At 44.7% G+C, this 14,676-nt stretch overlaps 1 protein-coding gene across 1 annotated transcript in view; it reads right to left on the bottom strand.

Annotated features, from left to right (window-relative positions):
• Positions 1–14,676, bottom strand: part of LOC144668068 (integrin beta-3-like) — a 90,705-nt gene that overhangs the window by 52,473 nt on the left and 23,556 nt on the right. The window contains exons 3-5 of the mRNA XM_078529834.1: positions 13,173–13,374; positions 8,523–8,775; positions 1,525–1,687 (exon numbers count right to left, since the gene is read on the bottom strand). Coding sequence (XP_078385960.1) covers positions 1,525–1,687; positions 8,523–8,775; positions 13,173–13,374 — 618 coding nt within the window. The remainder of the gene's footprint in view (positions 1–1,524; positions 1,688–8,522; positions 8,776–13,172; positions 13,375–14,676) is intronic.

The raw sequence follows: 14,676 nt of genomic DNA, 5'->3' as shown, positions 1-14,676 counted from the left end.
GTCTACTTCTTTTCTCACATTCCTTTTTTTAACTCTCTTCATAGTCCTTTCATCACCACAGGTCCTATTTGATCCAGAGACATGAGGTAATTTGACTCTCAGAGTCCCCATCATCAACTGTGAGATCAGTCGGACAAACACTGTGACAAAGTGGAAGGGGGGTAGACAATATCAGTTGACCCTGCCATTCCTCACACTGCCAACATACAGATCCTCCTTTCTTCAACTCCAGTCATAACTGACAGAATTCTCACCATCTCCTGGTCATATTGTACCTCGCTGACATCAGTTTAGGCTGGATTCAGTCCCATTTTCTGGGGCTAGAAGGACCATGTGCCCTTCATTGGGAAGCTGCTCAGCTGATTTTTAAAAATCAGTCACAGGGTGTGGTGTCACTGGCAAGGACAACATTTATTGCCCATCATTCTACAGCTGTGTGGCTTGCCAGGCCATTCTCTATGAAACCAAAACAGTTTCCTTATCAGTTTCTCATGAGCCAGGAGGTTACTGAGAAAACACGGTGAAAGATTTGTTTTATCCTTTATTCTTTCATTGGATGTGGGCATCATTAGCAAGGCCAGCATTTGTTGCCCATTCCTATTTGTCCTTGAACTGAGTGGCTTGCTGGGCCATTTCAGAGGGCTGTCAACCACGTTACTGTGGGTCTGGAGTCACATGTAGGCCAGATTCCCTTCCCCTAAAGGATATTAGTGAACCAAATGAGTTTTTAAACAATAAGCAACGATAATTGTTACAGTCACTGAGTTGAGCTTTCAATTCCAGATTTGTGAATTGAATTTAAATTCCACCAGCTTCCATGGTGGGATATGAACCCATGTCCCCAGCTCATTAGCTTGGGCATCTGGATTACTAATCCAGTGACATTACCACTACCCCCATCATCTTCCCCTATTTGGGCTTACAAATCCTGGCCTCCTTGATGGTCTCATAGTCAAAGGCACCCCCACACAGGTTGAAGGAGTCCAATTCCTTAGAGTTGGCTCACCTCAATTGGGTGTGACTGTTAGGCCTCTACTATTGGCTTCAGAGCCCTGGGATACAAAAGACGAAAGAAATCAGCTCTGGTCCAAATTCCTGATCACAGCTCAGTGACCCACCCATCTGGTTTAATGTAGGTGTCAGATGGAAATGGAATCTAGCGGACTGTGATACTCTCTATGGCCAATAACGTGACAAAACAGGTTGCCTACACTCAAGCATTGCCAATATTCAGGAGTGCCAACACTCAGGCAGATGGGGCACATCTGATTTGAACTAGAGCATATGTGAAGGATAAATGACAATGGAGGGTGGTTAGCGTGACTGGCCTGTTTCTGTATTGTCATTTCTTTAGGACTTCCACATGTCTCCATTATGAGTCTGTCCAGCTGAGCGTGTGATGCCCCTGCCCAAAGGAGGGAAGAACTACGAACAGAAACGCTCTGAGGTGCAGGCATTTCCCTCTGATAACGCGCTTCAACAGGAGTTCCAGCAGAGGGGTGAGGAAGATCTAGCTCTACTTACACCGCACACTGTGGCCTGAAGTATGGCATCCATTCCCCCTTCCGGCGAGTCGCGATTTCGTGAGACCCTCTGTTTGCCCACTTCATCATTAAACTTGCTCACTTCTTCCGTCAGTTTGAGGACGTGTTTGAATCCAAATATGGGTGAGCATGAACTTGAAATGCTTAAAAAAAATTCACAAAAATCTCAATAAGCCTTGTTCTTGGATCGCGATTTCTGCTTACAATCTTACGGCATTGGAGGTGGCCATTTGGCCCATTGTACCTGTGGTGGCTCTTTGAAAGAGTTATCCAATTAGTGTCACACCCTTGCTCCTTCCCCATAGCCCTGAAAACTTCTTGAAGTATTTTTCCATTCCTATTTTAAAGTTATGATTGAGTCTGGTTTCCCTAGCCTTTAAGGCAACACATCCCAGATTGTTGCAATTTGTTGCGTTCAAAATAATTTTCTCCATTTTTCCCCCAGTTTTTTTTGGCAATTATCTTAACTCTGTCCTCTGGTTACCAATGCTCTTAACAGTGTAAACAGTTCCTCCTTATCTACTCTAGCAACATCCTTCATAATTTTGAACATCATTAAGTCTGCGCCTACCCTTTTATGTTCCAAGGAGAGTAATTCCAGCTTCTCTAGTCTCTCTTGTTATGACCAGTCCCCAGGCGAGGTCCCCCAATTTATCATGATCCTGGATGAGATACCCCAAATTATTAACTTCCTGAACGGGACCCCAGTCTTGTTATGCTCCCAGGTAAGGAGGGATGAGCGGGCTTCCCTTTTTTATTCAACCCCCTTGGTCGGTTGCAACAAGATTAATTTAAAAAGAATCCCTTCCCTCATGGATATCTTTTCCCAGTCCAAATGTATTTGTTTTAGAAGGAGCTGATTTAACATTTCTTGAGTCAAAGAAAGAGTAAGTTTATTAGTTACTAAAAAACCTAAGAAAAAGTTAAAAAAAAACAACACACATACTCACAGATCAGAAATGAGAAGTTGAGCCCAAAAATAAAAGTTAAAAAAGATATACGAATTAGCCTTTGGCTTGTCCATGAGGAGTAGATGGCAAAACATCTCTCCTATTTGCTTTTTTTGACTGTGGTTTTGCTGACTTGCCTCCAGCCACACAGGGAGAGAGAGAGAGAGAGAGACTTCTAATTGCAAGCTGCAGGGATGCTTAGCTGATGTTCTTCTGCTGTGATCCTCATACCGCACACCAGAACTAGAACACACAGATCAGTTTTGCAACTAGTTTTTTAACCCATTTTCTTGTGTATTCTTGGAAGGGAAAAACAAACATGTCTTTTGCCCAGAATTGGCTCTCTTTCAACTCCTTCAGCTAACCTGCAGAACCAAGTGTCTTCAAACCAATTGCTCAGCTGCCAAAGTCAGCTCAAATTGGGTGATTTCAATAAACAGCCACAATATTTTGCCATCTACTCCTCGTGGACAAGGCACACTCAAAGGGCAATGCAGGTGCAAGGGAAACAAATCAGCAGAGGCATTAGTGGAGTGCAGAAAGTGCAGGGTGGGGCTTAAGAAAGCAATTAGGAGAGCAAAGAGGGGATATGAGAAAGCTCTGGCTGGTAAAAGTAGGGAAAATCCCAAGATATTCTATAAGTATATCAATGGGAAGAGGATAACCAGGGAAAGAGTAGGGCTCATAAGGGACCAAGTGGGCAATCTACGGATGGAGCCAGAGGACATCGCTAGAGTGTTGAATGAATACTTCATGTCCGTCTTCACCCAAGAGAATGAGGATGAAGGTATCGAACTCGGGGAGAGAGACTGCGAGGTTCTTAAGCAAATTGATATAGGGAATGACAAGGTATTGGAGGTTTGGCAGGCTTAAAAGTGGACAAATCTCCAGGTCCAGATGATTTGTGTCCCAGACTGCTGAGGGAGGCAAGGGAGAAGATCGCAGGGGCTCTGACCCAGATTTTTAATTCCAATCTGGCCACAGGGGAGGTGCCAGAGGACTGGAGAACAGCTAATGTGGTTCTGCTATTGAAGAAGGGTTGTAGAGATAAGCCAGGGAACTACAGACCAGTTAGTCTCACCTCAGTGGTAGGGAAACTATTGGAGAAAATCCTGAAGGAGAGTATCTATCTCCACTTGGAGAGGCAAGGTTTGATCAGGGATAGTCAGCATGGCTTTGTCAAAGGGAGGTCATGCCTAACAAATTTGATTCAATTTTTTGAGGAGGTGACCAGGTGTGTAGATGAGGGTAGTGCAGTTGATGTAGTTTATATGGATTTCAGCAAAGCCTTTGACAAGGTCCCAAATGGGAGACTTATAAAGAAGGCAAATGCACATGGGATACAGGGTAATTTGATAAGGTGGATTAAAAATTGGCTTAGTTGTAGGAGGCAGAGGGTGATGACAGAAGGATGCTTTAGTGACTGGAAGCCAGTGTCCAGTGGCGTCCCACAGGGATCTGTGCTCGGTCCCCTATTATTTGTCATTTATATAAAAGACATAGATGACTATGTGGGGGTAGGATTAGTAAGTTTGCAGATGGCACAAAGATTGGCTGGGTGGTTAACAATGAGGTTGAGTCTCTTGGGTTACAGGAAGATATAGACAGGGTGGTCAAATGGGCAGGTAAGTGGCAGATGGAATTTAACCCTGAAAAGTGAGAGCTGATACACTTTGAAAGGAGTAATTTGACAAGGAAGTATTCAGTGAACGGCATGACACTAGGAAGTTCTGAGGAACAAAGGGACCTTAGCGTGTGTGTCCATCGATCTCTGAAGGCAGAGGGGCATTTTAGTGGGGTGGTGAAAAAGACATATGGGACACTTGCCTTTATCAATCGAGGCATAGATTACAAAAGTAGGGAGATCATGTTGGAGTTGTATAGAACCTTGGTGAGGCCACAGCTGGAGTACTGTGCGCAGTTCTGGTCGCCACATTATAGGAAGGATGTGATTGCACTGGATGGGGTGCAGAGGAGATTCACCAGGATGTTGTCTGGGAAGAAACATTTAAGTTATGAAGAGAGGTTGGATAGACTTGGGTTGTTTTCGTTGGAGCAGAGAAGACTGAGGGGCGACCTGATCGAGGTGTACAAGATTATGAGGGGCACGGACAGGGTGGATATGGAGCAGCTGTTCCCCTTAGTTGAAGGGTCAGTCACAAGGGGTCATAAGTTCAAGGTGAGGGGCAGGAGGTTTAGGGGGGGATGTGAGGAAAAATTTTTACCCAGAGGGTGGTGACGATCTGGAACGCACTGCCTGGGAGGGTGGTGGAGGCAGGTTGCCTCACATCCTTCAAAAAGTACCTGGATGAGCACTTGGCACGTCATAACATTCAAGGTTATGGGCCAAGTGCTGGTAAATGGGATTAGGTAGGTAGGTCAGGTCATGTGTCGGTGCAGACTCGATGGGCCGAAGGGCCTCTTCTGCACTGTGATTCTGAGATGCAACTCAACAGGAGATGGTTTCTGCTGAATTGTGGTAATCAGTCTCCACTGTCTCTGCACCCACAGGAGATTAAAATTCAGTCTTTTGCATTGCATCCGTTCGTTTCAAGTGTCAGTCTGAAGTAGGCCTTGACATCTTTTTAGGTGCGACATTCCATGGTCTCTCTGGACTAGTCAGTCAAGTATAATCCACATAGGAATTTTCCAGAAAATGTTTACTCAGCCAGCTTTTGCTTGTATGTCTTTTTAAAAAAACACACATCTGCCTTTAAAAAGTTCAATATGCCTGCAAGCAATTCAGGCCTGTGATCTGCTGTTGTGACACTCCACATAATTAAAGTCCTTCTGTTCCTGGTGCTCCTTAGTGCTGAGGCCTGTTATGCTGGGGAGGGGACTTTTTTTCTGTTTCTATTTAAACATTGAGCTCTCCCAGGCCAAATATAATACAGGTTTCACACTGGGCTAATGGCAGGTCTACACCAAAAACAGCAACTTCCCACTTCCCTCTGCAGGTGCTCATCGATCTGCTAAATGTTTCCAACTTTTTCTGTCTCGTTACTGATTAAATTTTCTTCTACTATGTCCCAAACAACATGCCTGGATCCCAATCTCAGAAAAACATTACAAGTGTCATCTGTGGCTCTGAAAGTAGCACACTCACCTTGGAGTCAGAAAGATGGGGGTGTCAGCCAGAGTGCAAACTCTAGTCTGACATACCAGTTAATTGCCATTAGGGTGACTGGTACCAGAGAGGGGTCCGGGGCCAATTAAACAAAAGGTGGTACCTAAGGGCAAATGGAACTTAGCGCAGGCAACTGTATGGGAAGACACAATGAAATCAAAAACATGGAAGTGGACATGAATCCCATGGGTTAAGGTTTGGAATTCCCTCCCTTAATTCTTCTGCTTCAGTTCCGTCAAACCAAGATCTTCTTTCTTGCCTCAGCATTCATTTACATCTTTGTGCAGCACGTTGGACTATTTCTTCCTATTTTAAGGGCGCTATATACATGCAAGTTACAGATGACGATGAAGGGTTGTTAACTAGCACAGTTTGGGGTGGATGACAATTTACTGAGCCTGTCCAATCAATGTGAAGAAATGTACAATAGTAAAAATATTGCGGATGCTGGAAATCTGAAATAAAAATCAGAAATACTCAGGTGGTCAGGCAGCATCTATGGAGAGAGAAAAAGAGTTAATGGCCAGAACCTTCTGCCCCTGTAGGAGGCAAGGAAGGAGGTGGGCAGTCCTGAGGATGTGGCAAGTTGGCATTGAGATCGATACCTGACACCTCCCTGCCTCCACTACAAGTAAGTTTTGGGCAGGAAGGCCAATGGTCGACCTTTCCATTCCAGCTCCACTAGAGTCCCTTAAATGGCCAATTAACGACCACTTAAGGGCCTCTTCCCATCTCCGCTTAAATATTCCCAGCTCCAGGGCCTGCCGAAAAGTGACCTGCACTACTGTGTGGGCTGCATGCCAGCTGGTGGAGGGGGGTCCCTCGATCTGCACTAATCTGTGTGTGGTCATGGGCATGGACATGGGGTAGCCACTGACAGCCACCCTCCTGCCCTTGCTGCTGATCCCCATGGGCCCTCAGTAACCCTCGCCACAGGAGACCCAACCTCCACCCACAACAGCACTAACTTTTCTCTTGGGTCGCTCTGTGATCCTGGGACTCCGGGGTGGGTGGTGGGTGGTGGTGTTGTTCCGGCAGCAGCCACGGCCTCCTCAGTGGCGCTGCTGAGCATGAGAGCTGCCGGCTTCTGATTGGCTGGCAGCCCTCGATGGGCGGGAAGCTGTTTTCTGGAGACCCAAGTCTGGAGAATACCCGCCACTGTCCAATTAACTGCCTGACGGGCAGAAGACATGATGGGGCTTTCCCCCTTTGAGTCAGTGCAGGAGTCTCGCCGCTTTCTTAGGCAGCAAGTGAGACACCCAGTGAGAACGGAGGCTTCCCTGAATGTTTCTGGTTGACAACTTCTCCCCAGAATTGTGTTTCTCTCTCCACAGATGCTGCCTGTCCTGCTGAATATTTCCAGCATTTCCTGTTCTTATTGAAACTATTGTATGCTGGGTACTGAGCAGTGTTTGGTAACACATTGGAATGGGGTTTGTATAATCCTATACACCCCCCTGGGAGTATCAATTTGCTGCTACATTGAGCAACTGTCCTTCAAAAGATTATAGATGGATTGGAGAGGGTGCAGAGAAAGTGATAATGATGATTCTGGGCCCTCTGCTTTATGCAAGGAGGAGGTCTGAACTTGTAACAGGGGTCAGGATTTTTAATTTGACGGGCGCCCGTGATCGGAGGGCCCGGGAGTAGCCGGGGAATGGATCCCTGTCCGTGATTTCACGCCGGCTGGCCAATTAACAGCCAGCGTGAAGCGTGCGCTGAAATGCTCAGCGCTGCTGGGGTGGGGGTGGGGGGGCGGGAGGAGGGCAAGCGCTGAAGTCAGTGCGGGCGTAGGGGAGCATGGAATGAAAGCTCCCTAAAAGGCAGAGAGCTGTCTCAAGGAGCTGAAGAATTTAAATGCAAAAAAAAAATTTTAAATTCCGGAAAAAATGCCCATGCATCAGGATCAGTCACCTGGACGTTTACACGATGAAAATTCTGTCCATACATTTTTTGTTTTATTTAACAAAAAGAAACTTCATCCCACCCTTGGATGAGGCTTCCTGAAAGATGCAAAGGCCGCCTGGTTGATTTGCGTGCCTGCCAACAGTAATGTTGGACGGGCAACGGAAAATCTTGGTTAATTAAAATCTTGGTTAATTACAACTTTAATGGCCTTAATAGGCCTCTTAGTTGTCGGCGGGCGCGCTTCCAACTCTGGTGCATGCCCGCCAAACGAAATATCGCGCGATGTCATCAGGACGCTCGCCCGACGTCATCACGTGCTATTTCACGCTTCAGCGGGTCAGGCGCTCACTCACGCGCCAAGCGGAAAAATTCCACCCAGGGGTGTGCAGAAATAACTCAGTCCCCATTTTAAAGTCATAAAGCCTGTTCTTATTTTTAGATGTAAAATCCCAGAAGACAGCCTTGCATTTTTGTAGCACCTTTCATAACCTCAAGATATCCCAAAGCAGTTTACAGCCAATGGAGTAAATTTTGAAGTGTGGTCACTGTTGTAATATAGGAAACACGGCAGCCAATTTGCACATTGAACGCTCCCACAAACAGCAATGTGATAATGACCTGATAATCGTTTTTAAAATAACTTTTTTTTTTCCCCAGCGATGTTGGTCGAGGGATAATTATTGGCCAGGACACTGGGGAGAACTCCTATTTCGAAGAAATGCTATTGGATTTTTCACGTTCACCTGAGGGGGCAGACGGGGCCTCAGTTTTTAAAATCTCATCTGAAAGACGGTACCTCCGATGGTGTAGCATTCCCCTCAGTGGAGCAACAGCCTGGATTTTTGAGCACTAATACTAGTCTGCTATGCAGATACGGTGATTTCCCAGTAGCAGAGTGTTGGGGGCCACTACCTGCACAAGTTGCCAGAATTTTGTTTAATGATATTAAAGAAGAATATGAAGAGATATATTTGCAAGCCTTTCTTTCCTTACCTTACACACGGGTTTTTGATTTCTGCTTCTGTTGTCATATACATGTATGGAGAGACAGGCTTGTCTACAAAAGCCCCAAAGCCTATTTGGAGTTTGCTAGTCAGGCTAGCCATTTTCTCAGCCATCTCTGTGCCAAGTTTCTGTATCTTTATCAAATCGTCCTTCATGGAGTAAGAGAGGTCCATCAAGTAGTAGATGTCCACAGGATAGTCCTCCACCTGACGCACATATACTGTGAATGAACTGGACTCGCCTGTGGGAAGTGACAAAGGAGAGGTTTATAAACATATAAAACGTTAGGAGTCAACAGTACCAGATCAGATCATGCATCTGCATCAGTGACAAAAACGCCTGTTTCCTTCACAATTGCTCACTTATTTTAAGCGTTGTTCCGATTTTGCAAATTAAATCACTGCCACGTGCCACTTTATGTCAGGCGTCACTCTCTGCTGACCAAAGAATAGAGACACATCGGTGTAGAGTTTTGTCTGACAGACTGATCGAGTGTAGCACTAAACAGAAAACTGAACATGGGAGGATTACATTTCGAATGTCATCGTGTAAAGCTGCGTGTTCTGTTGCAAACAAGGTAAGATTAGATGTTTTTGCAAGGTGTCTGTCTTGGCATAGTGTAAACACTTCCATCTTTGAGTCAGCAGGTTCAAGCAACTTGACCACATAATCTAGGCTGACACTCCAGCGCAGTACTGAGGGAATGTTGCAATGTCAGAGGTGCATTTCCTTTGGGTAAGATACTGTAAGCTGGCCCCTCAGGTAGATGCAAAAACCCCATGCCACTATTTGAAGGCAGGGTGCGTTCTCTGCAGTGTCCTGGAAAATATTTATCCCTCAATCATCATCATTAAAAATGATGATATGGTCATTTACCTCTTTGCTGTTTGTGGGAGCTTGCTGTGTGCTAATTGGTTGCCACACTTCCTACATTACAACAGTGATTACACTTCAAAAGTGCTTCATCGCATGACGCATTTTGGCATCCTGAGGTTGTGAAAGGTGCTATGTAAATTCAAGACATTTTTTTGTATATCATCTATACCTGCGGGACTTCCCTAGTGACCGACTCCAACGTACAATTGATAATTGCTGAGGTTTGGATATAAAAGTCAAATAAATCCGAAATATGTGAGCAGGCACGGCTGACTGTCTCTAAGACTGTTGTGCAGCCAGTGATGAAACAAATTAATTTCCTCAGACAAAAGGCAAAATACTGCAGATGCTGGAAATCTGAAACAAAAACAAAAAATGCTAGAAAAACTCAGCAGGTCTGACAGCATCTGTGGAGAGAAAGACAGAGCTAATGTTTCGAGTCCATATGACTTTTCTTCAGAGCTGAAATGAATTTCCTTATTTGGTTTGAAGTTCCACATTACTGAAAGTGAGTCAGGGTGCAATGCACTCAGCACATTTTTCATGTTGGTGGGAAATTGCCCTCATTATATCAGTTATGTGGATTTTCTCATTACCAACTTAATCTGTGCTGCAAGTGTGGAGATAATGTAAATACAAGTGAACACACTCCTTTCAGTGGAAGATTACTGAAGATATGTTTCCATCTAGTTCAAGGTATCTATAATTTGTGGGTCTTATCATTGATTGTAATCTGCATAGGAAAAAATATTGTCAAAGTGAATGAGCTGCCCTTGGCCAACTTTTATAAGCTAGCTTTAAACACCCTTATGATTGACAACTGAGAGATTTTTGATCTTAATAAAAATAAAACAAGCGTTTTCAACTGAGCAGATTATCACTTCCCCAAATTTACCTCAACAATCGCTTACTCATATCCAATCCAGCACCCGCCCCAGCCCTCGCTTACAGAGATATATTTAGCCCTCTGGTCCCAGGTCAAAACCCCATACCCCGGCAACCACCTTATTTTTTCCCCATTGAGATGCTCTCTCCAACTCCAACCCTCCAGCTCACATTGGCACTTTCCCGCGTAATTACCTGTGATGTTTCTTCCCCTCCGAGTTAACTCAAGTTGGGATTCTTTTTCTTTGCCCATCAGTTAATGCTGGCATGCCCCCCTCACCAGTCCTTTCCAGTTAATGCTGCCACTCCCGTTTTCCCCTACCCCACTCCAGAAGAGTATAAATGGAAAACTGAAGCACCCATAACTTTTCTCCTCCCTCCCTGGAACTCCTACCTCCCTTGTTCTGTGCTTCCCATTCTTTGCCAACCTGATGTCCTGCCAGCCAACCCCAGGAAAGACCCCAAGACAACAACAATCCCTGGTGTTCAAGCCACCATCACTAAAGATGCCGCTGCAAAAGGATATAGACAGGTTAAGTGAGCAAGCAAAACTCTGGCAGATGGAGTATAATGTGGGAAAATGAGGGGTTGTCCATTTTGACAGGAAGAATAGGAAAGCAGAATATTATTTAAATGGAGGGAGACTGCAGAATGGCGCAGTACAGAGGGATCGGGTATTCTTCAACATGAATCACAAAAATCAGCATGCAAAAGTTAGAAGGCAAATGAATGTCACCCTTTATTGCAAGGGGGATGGAGTATAAAAGTAGGAAAGTCTTGCTACAACTGTACAGGGCATTGGTGAGACCATAGCTAGAGTAATGTGCACAGTTTTAGTCTCCTTATGTAAAGAGGGGTATACTTACAGTGGAAGCAGTTCAGAGAATGTTCACTAGGCTGATTCATGGGATGGTCTGAGGAAAGGTTGAGCAGGTTGGGCCAATACTCAAGGAAGTTTAGAAGAATGAGAGGTGACCTTATTGAAAGATGTAGGATTCTGACAGGACAGATGCTAAGAGGGTGTTCCACCTTGTGGGGGAGTCTAGAACTAGAGGACACCATTTAAAAAGTAGGGGTCCCCCATTTAAGACTGAAGTGAGGAGAAATTTTTCTCTCAGAAGGTCATTAGTCTGTGGGATTCTCATCAACAGAGAACAGTGGGGGCTGCAGGTGATTGAATAGATTCAAGGCTGAGTTAGAAAGAATTTTGATCAGCAAAGAATCAAGGACTATCAGGGACAGGCAGGAAAGGAGTTAAGCCACAATTCGATCAGTCATGATCTTATTGCATGGCAGATCAGGCTCAAGGGGCTGAATGGCCTACTCCTGCTCATATTTGTTATACTGGGAGTGTAAACAGACTATGCTTTATGCATGAGCATGTCTACCAGTCCACTCAGGCTGTTCATTGACTTACAGACTGCTCAGTCACAGTCAACTCATTAACTTGCTCTCCTTGATTGGATCTGGTGTTTTGTTTTCTCTCCATCTTTGCTTTGTTCCAACCCTTCCAAAACACTTATTTTCCTGCTTTTCATTCTGATGAACACTTGTATTTGAAATATTTCTTTGTCTTCCGTGTTTGTAGATGCTGCCTGATTTGCTCTGGGTATCCGCCATTATCTATTTTGAATTTTCATCGTTTGAAGTCCATCTCATCCTCGTATCTGTGTAGCACTTAGAGTGGAACTGAGGCCACAGTCAAATTGGACGTGATCTTATTGAATGGCAGAGCAGGCTTGAGGAGCTGAAAGGCCTACTCCTGCTCCTAATTCTTGTGATTTTGTGTTCATAGAAAGAGGCAGCTCTGAGTGCCATTCCTCTGTGTTTATCCTATAGTCCTGCAAATTTTCTTTCTGCAGATAATGATCCGATTGATCCAATTCTCTCTTGAATACCTCGGTTGGTTCTGCCTCCACCACACTCTTAGGCAGTGTATTCCAGATCCTAACCACTATCTGCATTAAATTGTTTCTCATGTTTCCATTATTTACTTTACTCATAACCTTAAATCTGTGCCCTCTGGTTCTCAATCTTTCCACCAATGGGGATAGTTTTTCCCGAAGTGCTCTGCACAGAGCCCTCATGAATTTGAGCTCCCCGAACAAATCTACTCTTAATCCTCTCTTGTCCAAGGAGAAGACTCTTGTCCCAGTTTCTCCAATCTGTCTTCGTAACTGAAACCATTCTTGTGAATCTTTTCTGCACTCTGTCTAACGCCTTCACATCCTTCCTAAGGTGTGGTGCCAGAATTCGATGCAATGCTCTAGTTGAGGCTGAACCAGCGTCTTATACTGGGGCTTACCATAGCTTCCTTGCTTTTGTACTCTATGCCTTTATTTGTGAAGCTCATTGTTGATTGCGGGATCTTGCTGAGTGCAAATTGGCTGCCGCATTTCCTACATTTTGCTGATATCTACACTTCATTCGCACTTCATCGGCTGTTTTGCGCGTTGGAACGTTCTGAGGTACTGAAAGGTACAGAATCAGTACAAGCTCTCTCTCTTTTCTCTCCAGTGAAACGTCACCTCACCACTGAGAGGAATTTCCATCTGCATTGCTGTTGCTCAGGGGAGAATCAAAGATCGTGGCTGCCATTTTATACAGGAAGACAAAGGTGGATTTACCAAATGGCAAATTCAGTCGCTATGGTGATTACCTTAGAAGTGTAACAACCTCCAGTTTCCTAGATGCTAAGGGGTGGGGGGTGGTGGGGGGGGGGGTGGTTCTGTGGTCACTTGCCGGATCACACTGGAAGTGGAAAGCTGGGGGGCAGGCACAGGGTAGGGAAGGGATGGGAAACAGGTCCCCCCAGAGGGGAGAGATAAGACTAGTGGCCCATGAAACTAGAGGCATAGCACCTTGTGTGTTTCATACCTCGACGCATATTGATGGTGATCTTTTGAGGAGCGAATTGCACAGTGTCCTCTGGTTTGTCACTCAACCCTTTCTCGGTGAGGGGCAAATTCTTCTCAATTTTGACGGAGCCCTGGGGAAACTCGGTCGAATTCTCTTGGCAACCTTTTTGAATTAAATTCTCTTTTAGGTCACATCTTGGAGAGCTGCTTCCACCAAAATCCTGAAACAAATCACAAAACAATCCTTTTTTAATGTAACCTTGTAGTAGCCGCTCTGCAAAGTGATGTACACTAAAAACAACATTTGTGAATAACAGCTGAAATTACAGACCCTGTAGTGTGGTTCTGAGGTGTAAGTAACTTGATGATCATTCAGGTTTCTCAAACCTCTTAAAGTGGACATTGCTCTCAATACCTGTTTAGCACGGGCTTCACTATTAATATCCTTACAGTGAAAAGTCATCACTACAAATACCACTTTATAGAGTGGGCACACTTATTAATACTCCTACAAAATATGGGACTATCATTTGTACCCCTTTAGGAGAATGACAGGCACTCTCAATACCCCTTTAGCATGGGGACCATCATAATACCCCTTTATAAACTGGCAAGCACGCTGAATACCCCTTAAGACTGGGCACCATTACTGATACCCCCTTTAGAATGACAGAACATGAATAATCCTTTAGATTGGGAACTATCATTAATACCTCTTTCCAATGGGAAACCATCATCACTCAGCTGAATTAACATAACGGTTGATGGAAGGGGTTGTGAGGTTCACAGGGAATCCTCAGGGTCATGGTTTTGCAATTCCCCAGAATTGTCTTTAAAGTGCTTTACGTTAGCTGTCTTATAAGGAGGCCCAGTAACCATCAGGCATCATCTTTTGGTACAGCCACATGCATGGCAGGTGTACAATGCTGTATCATCCTATCCCTGCTCCCCTCCAGTGGGGACCTAGCTGTGCTATATTGATACAGTAATGTGCCCTTTAAAGTATTTAAACTTGTCCTGACCCTTGGTAGACCGACAGGATCAGGAACAGAAGTTGGAGTAGGAATGGTTATGGCTGCAGCAGGCTGTTTATTCAGCAGTGTGGTGAACATTTGTTAAATATGTAATTCTTAAAACCAGATCAGGCTCTGTTTCAATAACTATCAACATCTCTCCTATTCAGTGGGCAATAAAAAGGAAATTTTATTAAATGTATTGCTTTGCAGTCTGCCTATTGAATCTGCTTGAAATACTGAGAAATTTATACTCTCCTAACCTTCAACTGGGCTGAGTAACCATCTCCGAAAGGTATAACCTGTCTAAATTTCCTCAATAATCCTTAACATCACCAATGTGACTCCCTCATTTGTTGTGATGCAATTACAGGACACATGCATTAGCTCTGCTAATTTAAAAAATTTAATTTGCATCGCGGACAAGCCCAGAATTTGTTGCCCGTGCCTAAATACCCCTTGAGAGTGTGATGTTGAGCCACCACGTTGAACCGCTGCAGCCCATGTGGT

Source organism: Cetorhinus maximus, chromosome 25 (genome assembly GCF_964194155.1).
Source record: "Cetorhinus maximus chromosome 25, sCetMax3.hap1.1, whole genome shotgun sequence".
NCBI classification, from domain to species: domain Eukaryota; kingdom Metazoa; phylum Chordata; class Chondrichthyes; order Lamniformes; family Cetorhinidae; genus Cetorhinus; species Cetorhinus maximus.
Note: the sequence above shows the minus strand (reverse complement) of the source record. Positions and strands in the feature narration are given on the sequence as shown.